Source organism: Daldinia vernicosa (assembly GCF_022497035.1).
Source record: "Daldinia vernicosa strain CBS 139.73 unplaced genomic scaffold F5Y00scaffold_57, whole genome shotgun sequence".
Taxonomy (NCBI): domain Eukaryota; kingdom Fungi; phylum Ascomycota; class Sordariomycetes; order Xylariales; family Hypoxylaceae; genus Daldinia; species Daldinia vernicosa.
Window position 1 is genome coordinate 77,343 of NW_025953973.1, and position 14,056 is coordinate 91,398.

General features: G+C 46.8%; 2 protein-coding genes across 2 annotated transcripts; both read right to left on the minus strand.

Moving 5' to 3' along the window:
• Nucleotides 1-10,301: 10,301 nt before the first annotated feature.
• F5Y00DRAFT_246423 (glycoside hydrolase family 61 protein) lies at nt 10,302-12,124 on the minus strand. The gene is made up of 9 exons (XM_048009143.1): nt 11,597-12,124; nt 11,466-11,501; nt 11,301-11,404; nt 11,207-11,235; nt 11,078-11,151; nt 10,974-11,015; nt 10,675-10,892; nt 10,570-10,614; nt 10,302-10,512 (listed from the first exon to the last, which is right to left on the minus strand). The coding sequence occupies exons 1-9, from the start codon at nt 11,712-11,714 to the stop codon at nt 10,501-10,503; spliced, it is 678 nt and encodes a 225-aa protein (XP_047861298.1). The 5' UTR covers nt 11,715-12,124; the 3' UTR covers nt 10,302-10,500.
• Nucleotides 12,125-12,450: 326 nt separating this feature from the next.
• F5Y00DRAFT_246424 (3-oxoacyl-reductase) lies at nt 12,451-13,872 on the minus strand. The gene is made up of 2 exons (XM_048009144.1): nt 13,082-13,872; nt 12,451-12,969 (listed from the first exon to the last, which is right to left on the minus strand). The coding sequence occupies exons 1-2, from the start codon at nt 13,580-13,582 to the stop codon at nt 12,712-12,714; spliced, it is 759 nt and encodes a 252-aa protein (XP_047861299.1). The 5' UTR covers nt 13,583-13,872; the 3' UTR covers nt 12,451-12,711.
• Between the last annotated feature and the right edge of the window lie 184 nt (nt 13,873-14,056).

Below are 14,056 nucleotides of genomic sequence, written 5' to 3' on the forward strand. Positions count from 1 at the left end.
TTAAATAATTAAAAATAAAAAATGAAAGTCTTGTCTAACCCTACCTCCTACACGTATACCGTTATGCAGACGGGATACCACTTTGATGGTGTAAGGTTCAGGAACAGAAAAACAATAAAATATAAAATATAAAAAGTTAAATTTAGGTGGAGAGGGGAAATTGAACTTGGAAAGCGATGATTTGAGAATTCCGAAGCTCCGGATATATGTGTGCGTATGTGCGCATATATGCGTGTTGTGTCTTAAGGTTACTGGAGGAAGAGGAATTGTGAGTTGTTGGTTTTCTTCAGACGAAAACTATCGAATGGAACAAGAGAGGGGATGGATGTAGAGTGAGTGTGAGAGAGAGATCATAAAGAGAGAGAAGAAGGATGGTTAGCGGCGGCAGAGATTCGGTCAAATCAAATATCTGCGCAGCGACGAGGGGTGAATATCCCGAAGGGGGGTAATGAAATAAGAATTGGGACTTGGGACTTGGGACTTTGGGGCTGGGAACTTGACGTACGGTTAGGTCAGGTTAGGTAGGTTACTTAGCGAGCAATAGGTAAAAGAGGCAAGCAAGGTCGAATTATGAATTGTGAGTTGAGAGGAGCTAGAAGAGAGCTTTAATTATTATTAGCCCAAAAGGTAAATCCGTGACAGGGTAGGTTAGTCTTTGGTAAGCTTAAAAAAGGCTTGGTTGGGTAAGTTAAGCTAGACGGGAGTTGAGGAAGATGGAACCTCAGGACCTGGGGGATAAGAGAAGGGGGGGTTACAGTGGCTTACCGGGTTCTGATTGGGACGAGTGAGCGATCGCAGTTCGCAGTTCGCAGCTCTCAGGGCAAAGTTAAGGGAACCCGCAGTGATAGAGAGAGCCTTATTAGAAGGACAAGAGGGGTCCTCACTTTATGAATATAAATGTGGGGGTAAGCCGTGTACATATGTAAGATGAGAGACCTCGTTTTATTGATAACCTTAGAAAAAATAAGGTAAGATAAAAATAAAAGGTAGACGAGGATAATAATTGTATTAATAAGGTATTTGGGGGGGTTGAGTAGAGGTACTTATATGTACTTGGGTAGGAGGTAGACCGGAAGAGACATAGAGGTATAGAGGTAAGAATATAGATAGAGTCCGTCGTAAAGCTTTTAATTATCTGGTTGTTATTCTTGTTCTTGTTTCTCGTTTCTTGTTTCTCCTTCAAACTTCCTAGCTGGTCAAAAGAGAGTATCACAACCGGAAAACCGGGGAATTTGCCATGATTGTGATGATAATGGTGACGCTGGTGACTCGGAAGTTTAATGATGAAATCAATGTTACGCTTGGTCTTGGTTTGCAATTCTTATCCTGGTGTTCTCCAGTGGCTGAATCAAAGTCGTTGATGATTCGTAAGACTCGGACGATGCCAATGGGAGGTCATCTACTTGTAAGCTGATGGCCTGGTTCAAGACACCGGTGTGGAATGTAACGAGACACTGGGAAACCGGATCAGGTAAGGTGTTTCCAGGAACCCGCAGTTGCGTCTGCCTGCCCGTCTGGTATATCTCAAAAGGTGGTGGATGACTCTAACTAGCCACGAGGCCACAGTCGAGTTGCGTCAATACTTCCCCCTCATGTGTTCCCTCTACTTTTCGCTATTGCGCCCTGTATATATGAGCTTATGAGCTATGTATGTCAACCTGAGGCCCGGGGGGTAGGCCTAGGCAGTTAACGTAGTAATTAACGAGGGGGGTTAGGGTAGCTGCCAAATAGGTAAAACGTCCTGCCGTTGAAGATAAGAGTCATATGCAGGTCGACGCAAGGCACTGTTTCTCTTTAAAGTCGCTGGTAAGTACTGGATGTAGTTACAAATAAAGCCGGTGTCTCCGCGTGTTCCTTCGTTACACTGGGGACTCTCGGCCGACCCTTGAACGAGTTCTCGTTCTTGGATAGGTACTATCTAGGGACGGAGGAATGGCTCCAGGGTAATTGTCAGACAAGGACAGGACTTGCGAAGTTTTGGGCTAGGTCTACAGGGGGATGATGGCCTTGTGTGGGGGTCTCATTGGTACTTCCAACAACTCAAGTACGCAGGCTCGGTTCAAGGAACTCGAAGCGCCGTTGGGTTGCAAAGAAACAGACGGAAACTAGATTATTAGGAATCGTTCACCCGGCTTTCGCCGGTCCCGTGACTTTTTCTATTGTAAGATGAGGGATTGCGACATGAACTGATCCACAGGTAATGAAACGGTGAGTTGGATCGTCACGACGTCTCACGATGATGTACGAGTGTATGTATGTAGTTAGAAGAGGAGCTGTATCCCCATCCAACCAAAAAGTTGAGGGGGTGGGTTAAGATTGTGCCTTAGGCCCGTAAATCTCACAATGCTCCAGTGCTCGTGGTAAAATGAATAGTTATATCAAAGGCGGTGAACACTGTGTGCCGGTACCAACTTAGAGCCGAAGTCTAGAAAAGTACCTAATATAAATGCGAGCGAACGGCCGGCCACTTGTATGCATGAAATGATGGGTAAGGTGAGAAACCCAAATATGCTGATGATGGATCCTTTCGCCTCGAAATCCGATGCGTGGCACCCAATCAATCAAGACCTGAAAAATAGGCTTTTAAGGTTACCACGCTCGAGGTTAGCAAATGAGATGTCGCGGGGTCAATGCTCTTGTATCAAATACACCTTTGTCCGAATTTGAATCAGGTCAACCACGGATGATGGGTTTGGGGGGGAATCAGATCGGTGAAGCGCATAAACTGTAGGTACCTACCTAAAATAAAATCGGTATAACACGAGCACGGACAATTTGAACCATGGAAGTTAGACTAGGTAGAGATAGTCGAAGTGCCAAGTAGATGGATCGCCCTTAAGCGACTTAAGGAAAAGCGAGGATTGATCTAAAAGATGACGCCACGATGTGGTTTTGTTCCTATGTAAACCCCTTAAAGCGTTAGATGCGTGAACTCGGCATAAGCCATCGTGACAAACACCCCCTTTAAACCGGATAACGTTTGCTCACCCTATGGGATTTATTTTGTAATGGTCATAATTCTGGTGACTGGTGATGGGTGATGTTGTGTCGACTGAGTGAGGCTAAAGATATAGGTGCGAGGTGTAACCCGTAAATGAACACAAGGTGGTAAGACGGGTGTCACTCACTCGTGCACGTCCCGAAGCGTCCGTGATCAGCGGCTTGCCTCATTGGAAAACTAAGCTACCTAGGTAAGTGACATATCAGATATACTAGTGACTGTTCTCGTTTGCTTTTTCCCTAGCCGTTCTTCGCCAGAGAGAATCCGTATCTCCAGCTCGTATCTTGTCAGGCTAAAGACTTTTCGCTCTCATCGAGAGAACGCTTAGTTACGGCGAAGCAGTATTGACCAAAGAGCTGATGGATTCCGTAGGATTTCGATACCCAGCATATGGGTAATTGGAATAGCAAAAATGCAGGTCGACGTTATAGGAAAAGAGGATGGGACTTGAGACGTCCCAAGTAGGCGGTTCCAGAACATTAGCTAGGGAACTTAGCCCTCATCCGCTGGGAAACTTGTGTTTGGGGGCCACCCTAAACGTTTATTTATGTCCTTAAGATGTCATATGGCCATGATACGAGTGAGCACTAGTAGACTGTATTGACCGACAACTGTTGGAGCGGCCGGCGCGCAAACTCGGACGAAGCATGACGTACCGCACGATGCGCGACAGCCACCGGTTAGACTCTCTATAACGTAGAATTAAGATAGTTGCCGCTCAAATTCGATGTTGTATCTATCTCGACATGCTGAGGAAGACGATATTTACTGGTTTCGCTCACTGTCTTGGATTTGACGACGATCACCGCCATCTTTAACTACGACTTGCATCGGATGAGCGACGAAGGCGCATAAGTGGCGACTGCAGCCATAGTTCCCGCGCTTCTATCATTCCTCGTGTAAGTGAGACCGGGACAAACTACGCGCATATTTACGCACGCACGCGTCCATATAACACACACACACTTATCGCATACCGCATACCGCGTTTTGCGCCTTTATCCTAACCTCGCCTCCATAATGCTTTTAATGCTGGAGGCCCTAGGTGCTTGGTATCTAACCGGTCTCTCCTCTCAAATCTCATCAGCAAGCACCCGATGCATGTCGAAGGATCGGGCCACATCGTAGGCGACCAAGCTGGAATGAATGGTCCGGATTGAAAATGAGGCCAATCACCAAGCCGTCGAATGTACGGTCTAATGACCTGGTGGTATTGATAAACCGGGGAAGCGTTTCAGCCTTCGACATTGCTGCATCGGTGTGCTGCCACGAGGTCGCCTCTACCCGCACTAGCGAATAGTTATGGTACGATTAGAGAAGCATTGCCATCGACATCAACCTGGAGACCGATCTACAAACCAAGATATCCGATAGATTAGTAGTGCATTAGGTAGATGCATGTATAGGTATGAGAGTGATGCCGGTGGTGATAGTCATACGGTATAACTAGTATGTAGGAGGTACGTCTATGCGAGTTCAAGTAGCGTAACTAAGCGGTTCTAAATTAGTATAAAGTTGGCTCGTGATACATGTAGTTAAAACAAAACCAGGTAACGATCTCAAGTTGAGACGATCGACGTTGATGTAGGTAATCAATGATGGGATATGTACTTGGATACTTGGACATTGATACGGTACAATGCACAATACCAAATTTAGCAGTCCTACCTTGTGCTCGGACCTCTTAAGTGTGGCGTTAGTGGCGCATTACTATGGAGATATGTAAATCCCTCCAGCCCCGCAGCCCCGCAGTCCCGGCATCCAGTTGGAGTAATTGGAATCTCCAGGTTGCACCTGTCTTGCTGCGGGAAATCTTTCTCTCCGTGACCGCCCCACTCAGTCCACAAGTATTGTACCTATGTAACTTCAGGTCACTTAGGTACCTAGGTACCTACTGACATGGTCCCCCGACCGGCAGTGCATTTGATTGGCGCCTCACGCGTCTTCAAATAATAAATCCACTTATCCACCATTACCTGCGACCACCACCACCACCACATCTCCCACTCACACACCTGCACAAGAAGCTCGTTTACCTGAGGGGTACCACTTACATAGTAACCTAGGTTGATACGGCTCTATGTTACAAATACACACTTGTATACTCAGCTATATACATACTACCTAATTGTACAGTTCGGACGACGGCCGGGATCCACCCCCTATCTATGGTGTCTATGGTAGAGCTCCATCACCAGACGATGACAGACAGTGATCGGAGCCAGGGTTATACTTCGCTACAGAGGTCACTACGATTGTAGAATGCGACGTTATCGCCTTGCCGTCAAGGTTCATCCCGCTCCTCACCCTGCTCAGGCCTCGTTACGTGCCTATCCGCTCCTAGCCCCAGGAGACAATCATCTTAAACTGATCACTCAACTGCCGACAAAAGAGAGGCTATCTAGGGCAATTGGGGTCAGCTAAGCCGAGAGCTTGACATGATCGCCGACCGCTGCAGTATTTGGAGAGCAAAACCCGTCTGCGCATTTCGACCGAGCCGCTGCAATAGGTCCTCGCCTTGATTCTTCAATATGGAACCCACTTGTCAATGCCGCGTCTCTATATTCTAGGCAGCATCTACTGGTTCCGTCACATCCTCTTCCCCACCAAATGCCAACCGGTCTACCTACCTTGTTTTAGAGTACCGCTGATCCCTAAGGGCCAGAAGTTCTCGGTGAACCTCTGGGCCGAGCTAGAGATCTTTTACCAAAAGCAGTCTGATATCCTTCAAAGCAGTTAACCATATATAAGTCCCCACATCTGATTTAACGTAACTGCAGATAGGGTTCTTAGCAGTATATGTCATTATCACAGACTATAATTCTCAAAACGGAGTATGAGTTCTGTGACTTACACGACCGTCGCTTAGCTGCTGCCAATCACCACGCCCCGATATCCTTCGTCAAGCAATACCGAATTCTGTTTATTCTTCAGGCCGGTAATATGCAGAACGACTAGCTCAGTTTTCGATTTGCGAGCTCAGGGACTAAGCGCTAGGTTAGTTGCTTACTGCTAACACAAAGTCATATGGCCATGTTAATATTAGTATGGCATTGTATATGGCTAGCCTCCCCGTCTCTTTCTAGACACTTTAGCTCCGAAGAGGGCGAGGGTATTTCCGTTGTCGTTATTCGTCTCCCATGACCCTCCAAAAACGAGGTTATTCCGGAGATTACAGCATTGCTTAACCGCCCAAACGAGTATGAGTCTGGCCTTGTATGTACAGCCAGTCAGCCACTACGCCCAAAATGTTCACGGTGTGGCCACACCGTTTCTAGCGAACAAATCACCAATCAGTTTCACTCACCACTTCGAGCTACGACTGTGTACGCATGAAATCCCCACACCATCCTAAGTCCCTGTCAGCAGTCTAGCTCTATGTACCTAATGCATCGTTCTGCATATGGCATCCCGCTATCCTTTCCGCCTGGCTATAGACTACGTCTCATACATGGTATACTTCAGTCAGCTCAATTTCCATCTCTTTCACAGCACCTCGTATTATCACCTAGGTAGCTAGCTACCTAGTACCCATAAATCCGTCTTCTGGCATCCAATCTCTCAAGTTAGATATGCGAAGTATCTTGTTTTTTTTCGCCGGTTACTTGAAGATGCCCTATCTAGTCCTGTCAATACCAAGACTACCGCCATCAAAGCTTTCAATATTGCGGCTATCCTTTAATTTCTAATACTATCGCCGAATTCTCCATTTCTAACAGAGCCCCCCCAACTTCCATCTATCAAATTGCACCGAAGGATCGTCCATTTATTTCCGTTTTCGTATACTTCAACCAAAATGGGTCTATATCCCATGACGCTGTTGTCTTATGCTTAAACATCCTAGACACCCTTTTCTCTCCGCTGCAGTGCAACGAGTTATCCTCGTCTCCCGATTATCCGAACAAGGTTCGGTCCTGCAAGGGTGCAAATCTGATCGACTGTCAAGACCGTCGAGATCCTCTGATCTGCGAGATTCCACTCCTACTTGCATAGCCTAGGGTCCCTGCACCCTCTCGAGCTTGGCCTGGCTATCTCATGATGCACCATCCCCACAGTAGCCCTCCATCAACTAAGCAAATGCAGTATGGATACGATGAGACATACGCAAGCGCTTGCACCTGTAATGCGTGCAGGACGCGTTCTAGTATCCGTCGTCTCCGCTGACAGAGGTACATACCATCGCTCACTAGATAAACCTACTATGTACAGATTGTACAGATTAGTTCTAGGTAAGGCTCTTTCGCCACAGACTGGCAGTGGTCACATCCGATAGTCTCGGTTCTTAGATGTATCGTACGTCCGTTGGTGTTCGGTACCATCCTGATCCTAAGTTAGGTTCCTGGACGACCATGGTGCAACCTAACCCGGTACATAATCAGAGATATTCGCCCGTCTGCTAGATCCATGTTTTTCCACAAGAGTCCCTCATACGGGGCACGCAAAAGCAACAAACCCAGCAGTAGGAAAGTCATATATAAAGCTGCATGTCGACATGACGTGCAGGTTCTATCAAGGATGATGCGTCCGCGGGAGGAAGGTGGGCAATATGAGTCTCGTATGAGAAAAGGCGGATTCGTCCAACCCAGCGGCAACGTTGAAGCCTGACCTGCCTATTTAGAGACCAATTGGAAGATCACTCTGAGAAGTATAATAAACGCGAGGGGCCCCGAGAACTATGAGAGACATATGACAGCATAGAATGTGGTGATATCGCCGTCCTTAGACGCCGGTTATGTGCAAGAGGGATGTCACCATCGATATAAGCAGGCCTTGTGTTATATAAGACTGAGTTACACGTTAAGTTGGATATAACGGAAACAAAAGGTCTTAGAATCAGGCGATAGACCATCCAGCTTTGAGTGGGATATAATAGATCTATCCAATGGAAGCTCTTGACATTAGCATGCAACTATTCGCTTTTGTCACATATATTGTTAACAGTATACACAAAGAGAAGTGTGGGTGTCCACATTCATCAACAGCTTTCGAAGCTCGTTAGATTTCGGCTTTGAACGTGCTCGAGTTACTCGGCTATAGAGTAAGTATAGGTATGAGCTCTCTGTTCTAACTCCAAGCCTTCGTAGATTCTCTTGTTGACCAAGTATCAAAACATTAGGAACCCTAGTTCCGGGCTAGGTATACTATTCCATCTACGACGGTAATTCACTTATGATCATGTAGTTCCATATGTAGAGATTCTTGGAGCGGAAAGGGTTATGTAGAAAAAAAAGCAGATTATACTCAACACAGCATGATATGTACCTAACCTATATATAAGACCGGCATATGTATGTACATACATGAGGCAAGCCCCCTGCCCCTCCCCGGTATATATGTATGTATGTACGTACGGGTCGTGCGTGTGTGCCCGGGGTACATACATGCATACACAACCCATCCACACCCACGACCCACGACCCCCCCATGGGATATGCGCCCCGTCGTCGCGTCCACGGGGGACCATGTGATCGAATTCGGGGTGCGGGAGTATTAGTCACTTGGCTGCCGCGTGACGGCTGCCTAGTTACAGTGTCTATTTGTATGTGTGGATGTATGTGTGGATGTATACGTATCGTAGTGGGTATGCAGTCGACATGTTCCGGCCGTTTGTTTGCCTTGACTTCCTCGTTCTTTTGAGGGATGGGGGGCTGTATCACGCTTGCACGCTCGAAGAGGGCGGCAGTCTGACGCCTTGTTTCTACTTAGGGCTGTGGCGCTGGAATTCGCCACCGTGGGCAGACGGATTGCGTATCTTGTCGTGTTTGTTTAGTCTGCTTGTTTGGGGCGACTTCTACCTACATACCTAGGTACCTACATAATTATGAGGGGAGTTGAGGGGAGGTAGGTAGGTATGTAGGCTGATGCATTCGTTGATGGGGGTCACGATCATCTGCTTGATGGAGGTAGGTAGCTACATATGTCATCATGACGGTAGTTGGGTCTAATACATAGTTGAGGGAGGTGATGCTTCGGATTAGCCGGTTGCTCAGCCTTGTTGGAAGCCTGGATTGCCTTCGCTGTTTTGGACGGCGACGTGACCGGGCCAATACGAGTTACCTTTTTTTTAAATCCTCTTTTCCCCTTAGATTGATATTCAACTATGTGATGTACTGATCTCATAGGAGACTTTTCTATACGTTAGTTAGTAATTCATAGCTTCTAGCTGTTTTGAAGTAATCTATGATAAGGTACTCTATAAAAACGAACGTTGAATTGAAATCATAATTAATAACTTGAAATCCATCGTAGGGCACGTATATGACCTTACTACGGCTTTATAGAATTTATATTCATGTTTAAATTTGACCATAGCTGTTAAAACTACACCATATGTCTTGACAAGAGGCTATCCTAGGGATGTGTAAGTTAGAACTTTTATTTAACCCTCTTGCTTGTGAAGCATTCTATGTTAAGTATGGTTAGGACATGTTTAGCTCAATGGGATATTATATTTTAAGCAGTTAGTTACGAAAGTCTTACTATATAAACACACACACGCATACCTCTTAATATGAACCTATTGTAGTTTTTCATTTCCTGATAACTCAAATGTGTTTCTATAAGGAGCTCAAGTATCTTACTATCAGTTAGTTATTTGAAACCGCGACGACTGATAAACATAAACAGAAAATAATTTCTCTTGGAATATTTATACGTGAAATCTTCGAAGAGGTTTTAGGGGTCACCTATGAAATCTATCTAATATTAGATTACCTATCACGAGATCCTCACTGCTACCTGGACAGGAAATGCTCTACGAAACAAATTAATATAATACATTCTCTTGAGACCTGGAGTAAGTATAGTCTAGCAACCTTTCTATTAAAATATCTATTTAATCTCCACCCCAGTATTTGTCTCTAAGCCGATAACTAGACTTTTGCAGTTTTGAGTTTAATGTGGTAGATAACCAGAATATTTGCTCATGATCCCAAGTGGAACGGGACCGGAAGCCCAACAAAAACATTCTCTTTAAGAGTAGGCGGCCTATTGTAATTTGATTAGCAAACAAAGGCGAAGGGAGGGACAAACCACATCATCATCCTCCGGTCTTCTTGTAGTTGAAAATACCCCTTTTAATCCACACTACTTTCCGTAGTTTGAGTTTGTTTGCAAGCTATTACTAGAGAATAGATGTCTGTGCCCTGGCGTAATACCTATTCGAGGTTCATAGAGCGGGTTGGTTGGGAATACGCATATTGTACTCCTCTACTATTATTTATGATGGTGGTGTTGGAAACCGTAGGTATTATAAGAGAAAATTGACTAATGAAATCACGCTTCCTCAGTAAGATAGGTATACGGTGCCACCATTTGACGAGGTATTTAATAACTAATATGGCATCTATCTGATACTAGATCGAAGTAGGTATGCTGTTATGTAAGGAAGCCTTGTATCGGGGCTTGTCAAGCAAGATAGAATGGTAAAAGTGCCACGATTTCAAACACCAAGCCTAGCCCGTACTCTATCCTTTACCACGGGCGAATCCTAAAAGAATCTAGCAAGTCAACTAGAAATAGTTAGTACTTGGAACATTATACAATATTTGCGCCGAGGGGCGACTTACAGGCTCGGGGCCGGGGACGGTGTACTCGTGGAAGTTGGAGTAGATCTAACGAACTATTAGCATATCCGCTCATCGCCGCAGAAGCATTGGCATCAAGAAACTCACGTTGGCGGTGTAACCAGGGTCGGTCTCCTTGAATGCGCCGGGGATCTGTACGGTCGTGGGGTTGTAGCTGCCACTGCCGCCGGACACCTTGACCTGGGCGCAGGAGATGTAGAACTGAGGAATACCAGACGGGTACGGGTTGTGGATCGCGAGGCTCTGGATTCGCAAGAGATACTCGCCGTCCTCGATACACGATGGGATAGTGTACGAGTATGAGCCTACATAGGTAGGTACACAACATCGTTAGCTTGCGCTTTCGCAACACGTGTGTGTCCCTTATAATGGGAAACTGTGCTTACCGGACATATCCCACTTAGCTTCGCCACTCGAGAAGTCGGGAGCTACGGATGGGAGTTAGTAATTGAAGTACCACCTAAGGGCTTAAGCACTCGAGGCGGCTCACCGAAGTCCTTGATCTTGAACCATTCGCCACTGCCGTCGTATTCCGAGGCAGCTCCTGGGGCCTTCGACATGTAGCTAGCGATCTGTCAGTATAGCCGCCAGAATATAAAGCACATCGATTATTCCGTACATGGAGATCGGCCCTTGGTGGTACACGGGCTAGCGACGAAGTCAGTTGTTATACTATGTAAGCAAATGAGGCGTATCTGGAATGGGCTACGTACGGTATCAAGTGTGAAGGTGAATGCTTCACCGGCCTTCACGTCTACCGTCTTAGTATCGGCACCCTGAGCACCGACATTGCACCTCAGGTCGTTCGAAGCCAAATCTATAGGTAACGATTAGCGTAAGCCGGGGAAAGAATAAGGGAAATAGTGTGCAAATCTTACCTGTAACGGGGGAGTTGTAGTTGCTGTTTTGTCGGACTAGGTATTCAACATATCAGTCTTTGCTCCTATTTCTAACTACCTAAGCTAGACGGCAAGGTAATAAATAAAAGAGTCCTCTTCGTGAGACGTACTGTACTCGAAGGGGGCGTATTGAGTGGCATCGAGCGAGAGCTGCTGGAAGATGTAATGGGCGGAGGCGCTGCTGGCTGCGAGCGCAGCTACGGCGGCAATGTTGGCGAAGTTCTTCATGGTGGTCAAGGGGAGGTAGGTAGGTAGCTATGAAGTCTAAGTTTGACTGACCGTGACAATGATGGCGCAGTGCTCAGCTGTTTCACAACATTTCCCAGACGGCAAAGGAGGCACTTTATATAGATTATCAAATACCGGTGTCCCGGGATCGCGGCATCAGTGATGTCACCGCCCAGATGCCAATATCATCGTTTGTAAGCGACTGGATTGTCATTCTGTCCTATTTTCTAACTATTGGATGGGAGGAATCGTAATCGTGTTCCTCTAACCCGACGTTCCAGAGGTAGCTTCTCGAGCGGACCGTCGTTCCATCGTCGGCGATCATCATTGCGACAAAGAAGGCCCGCTACATGGGGGAAGCACACAAGTTCTCCGGTACGCGAGAGCGCGCGGCGTGGCTTCATGGGGTCGTCGTGGGGTGTTACTGTGGAGAAAAGCAGGCCGTGAGGTGTCCGAAAGGGGGAATACCGGAAGGACGTTGGGAGTTCTACCTATTTGGCAGGTCGATACAACAACATATTTCTATTTAATATAAACATGTAATGCTAATAAATGCTAACTACCGCAACCCACCTTGCCGGGTACGCTAATAGGAGAGAACCTTGAAGACGGCGGTCCTGTGTGTGTTCATCACAACTAGAAATGGCTAAGTTATACCTATACCCTGTTCCTTACGGTAGCTTTCCGGTTTAAAGACGCGATTGGGAAATAGTAGCTGGGAACAAGATGTGTTTCGCGTAGCGGAATGATCCAACGCCTGGAAACCATTAGTTAATTAAGAGGTGATTCTATTTTAGTCACTTCATGCAGATAGGTATATCGACTGAATATTTATGCTACAGCCAATGACAAAAATTAAAAAAATACCCAACTCCATCACCGCAGGCTCAGTTCCCGGACGATAAATTCGGACCGAACAGTCATCAACTCTTATATCACGTTATGCGTGGTAGTTTCAAAGAACGACTTGATAAGCCGCTCGGGTGAAATTCATTCCTCAAACACATCTCCCTCCATCTACCTCGATGTTGACCCCGGTGATAAAGGCGGCTTCGTCGCTGGCCAGGTAACAGCAAGCGTTAGCGACGTCCTCCGGAGTCGAGCCCCTGCCTAGCGGCACCACAGACTCGAACGCCTTGCGGTTCTCGGCCGTGTTGGGCTTGCCGATGAATAGGTGCGTCATCCCCGTGCTTCCTACGACCGGAGAGACCGCGTTGAACCGCATCTGCTGAGGCCCGTACTCGACTGCCATCGTCTATCGTATACCATATATCACGGTTAGTATTCGCGATTTAGAAAAACCGTGCTGTGCTGTACTATGCCGGGTCACAGGAAAAGGGATGGTGGCGGCGGTTGAGCGCTCATACCTTTGTGGCATTGATTACAGCCGCTTTCGACGCGTTATACCAGGTAAGCCTCGGGCGCGGTCGAACACCTGCGGTAGAGGCGACCTGAATAAAGCCCCCCGGCCTCTTCTCTTCGAGGAAGTAGGGCACGATAACGCTAGTAGAGATATACACAGACTTGACATTAACGTTCATGACGAGGTCGAAGTCTTGATCCGTTACCTCCTCGGTCGGCTTGTTGGCGTACGTCGCTCCGGCGTTGTTCACCACGACGTCAAGCTGGCCGAAGGCATCCAGAGCCGTCTGAAGGAGACGTTCCCAGTCCTCGCGCTTCGTCACGTCGGCTGCTGCGAAGGTACATCCGAGCTCCTGGGCTGCCGCGCGACCGGCTTCCTCCGAGAGGTCGGCGATGATGATCCGAGCCCCTTCTTCCGCGAATTTAGCTGCGATGCCCCTGCCGAACCCCGACGCGCCTCCCGTCACGATTGCGACCTTGCCTTCTAGACGGGGTCGAGGAGCCATGGTTGTGATTGCTGCAGAGAGAGAGAGAGTCTCGTTGAAATTTGTCGATTTATGTTATGTTAAGTCGAACCCTCGAGTGGACGTTCATGACCAGCTGCCGAATTCATACCCTCATATTATGCTGTGCGCCTGTAAGATGGCGGCGAATAGCGTGCGGGGAACTTGGGGAATTCCATCGGACTATCGTGAAACGTCGGGAGTCATTAATGAACATCCCCTCAGATCCCCCTCACTTAGACATGAGTTATTCGTGTAGGTATGTTTTATATTTTGTATAATTATAATCATTGATATATTATGAGATGTTGTAATGAAAATGGATCATGTTGCAATTATTTACATACATCTGATAACTACTTATCTAACAGATACGTACATTACAGTATAGTTATATTCATAATTATACTATGTAACGTGAAGAAGATAACTGAGAAGATAAAGAGAGATCTTGCTAGCTGAGATGAGGAGTGAGGC

What these genes read in the sequence shown, in the direction of transcription:
- F5Y00DRAFT_246424 (XM_048009144.1), bottom strand. Translation starts at nt 13,582, where the DNA reads ATGGCTCCTCGACCCCGTCTAGAAGGCAAGGTCGCAATCGTGACGGGA. An exon ending in CTGTAATCAATGCCACAAAG is followed by an intron (nt 12,970 to 13,081) that starts GTATGAGCGCTC and finishes GGTATACGATAG; the next exon opens with ACGATGGCAGTCGAGTACGG.
- F5Y00DRAFT_246423 (XM_048009143.1), bottom strand. Translation starts at nt 11,714, where the DNA reads ATGAAGAACTTCGCCAACATTGCCGCCGTAGCTGCGCTCGCAGCCAGC. An exon ending in CTACAACTCCCCCGTTACAG is followed by an intron (nt 11,405 to 11,465) that starts GTAAGATTTGCA and finishes CGTTACCTATAG; the next exon opens with ATTTGGCTTCGAACGACCTG. An exon ending in TCACCTTCACACTTGATACC is followed by an intron (nt 11,236 to 11,300) that starts GTACGTAGCCCA and finishes CTTCGTCGCTAG; the next exon opens with CCCGTGTACCACCAAGGGCC.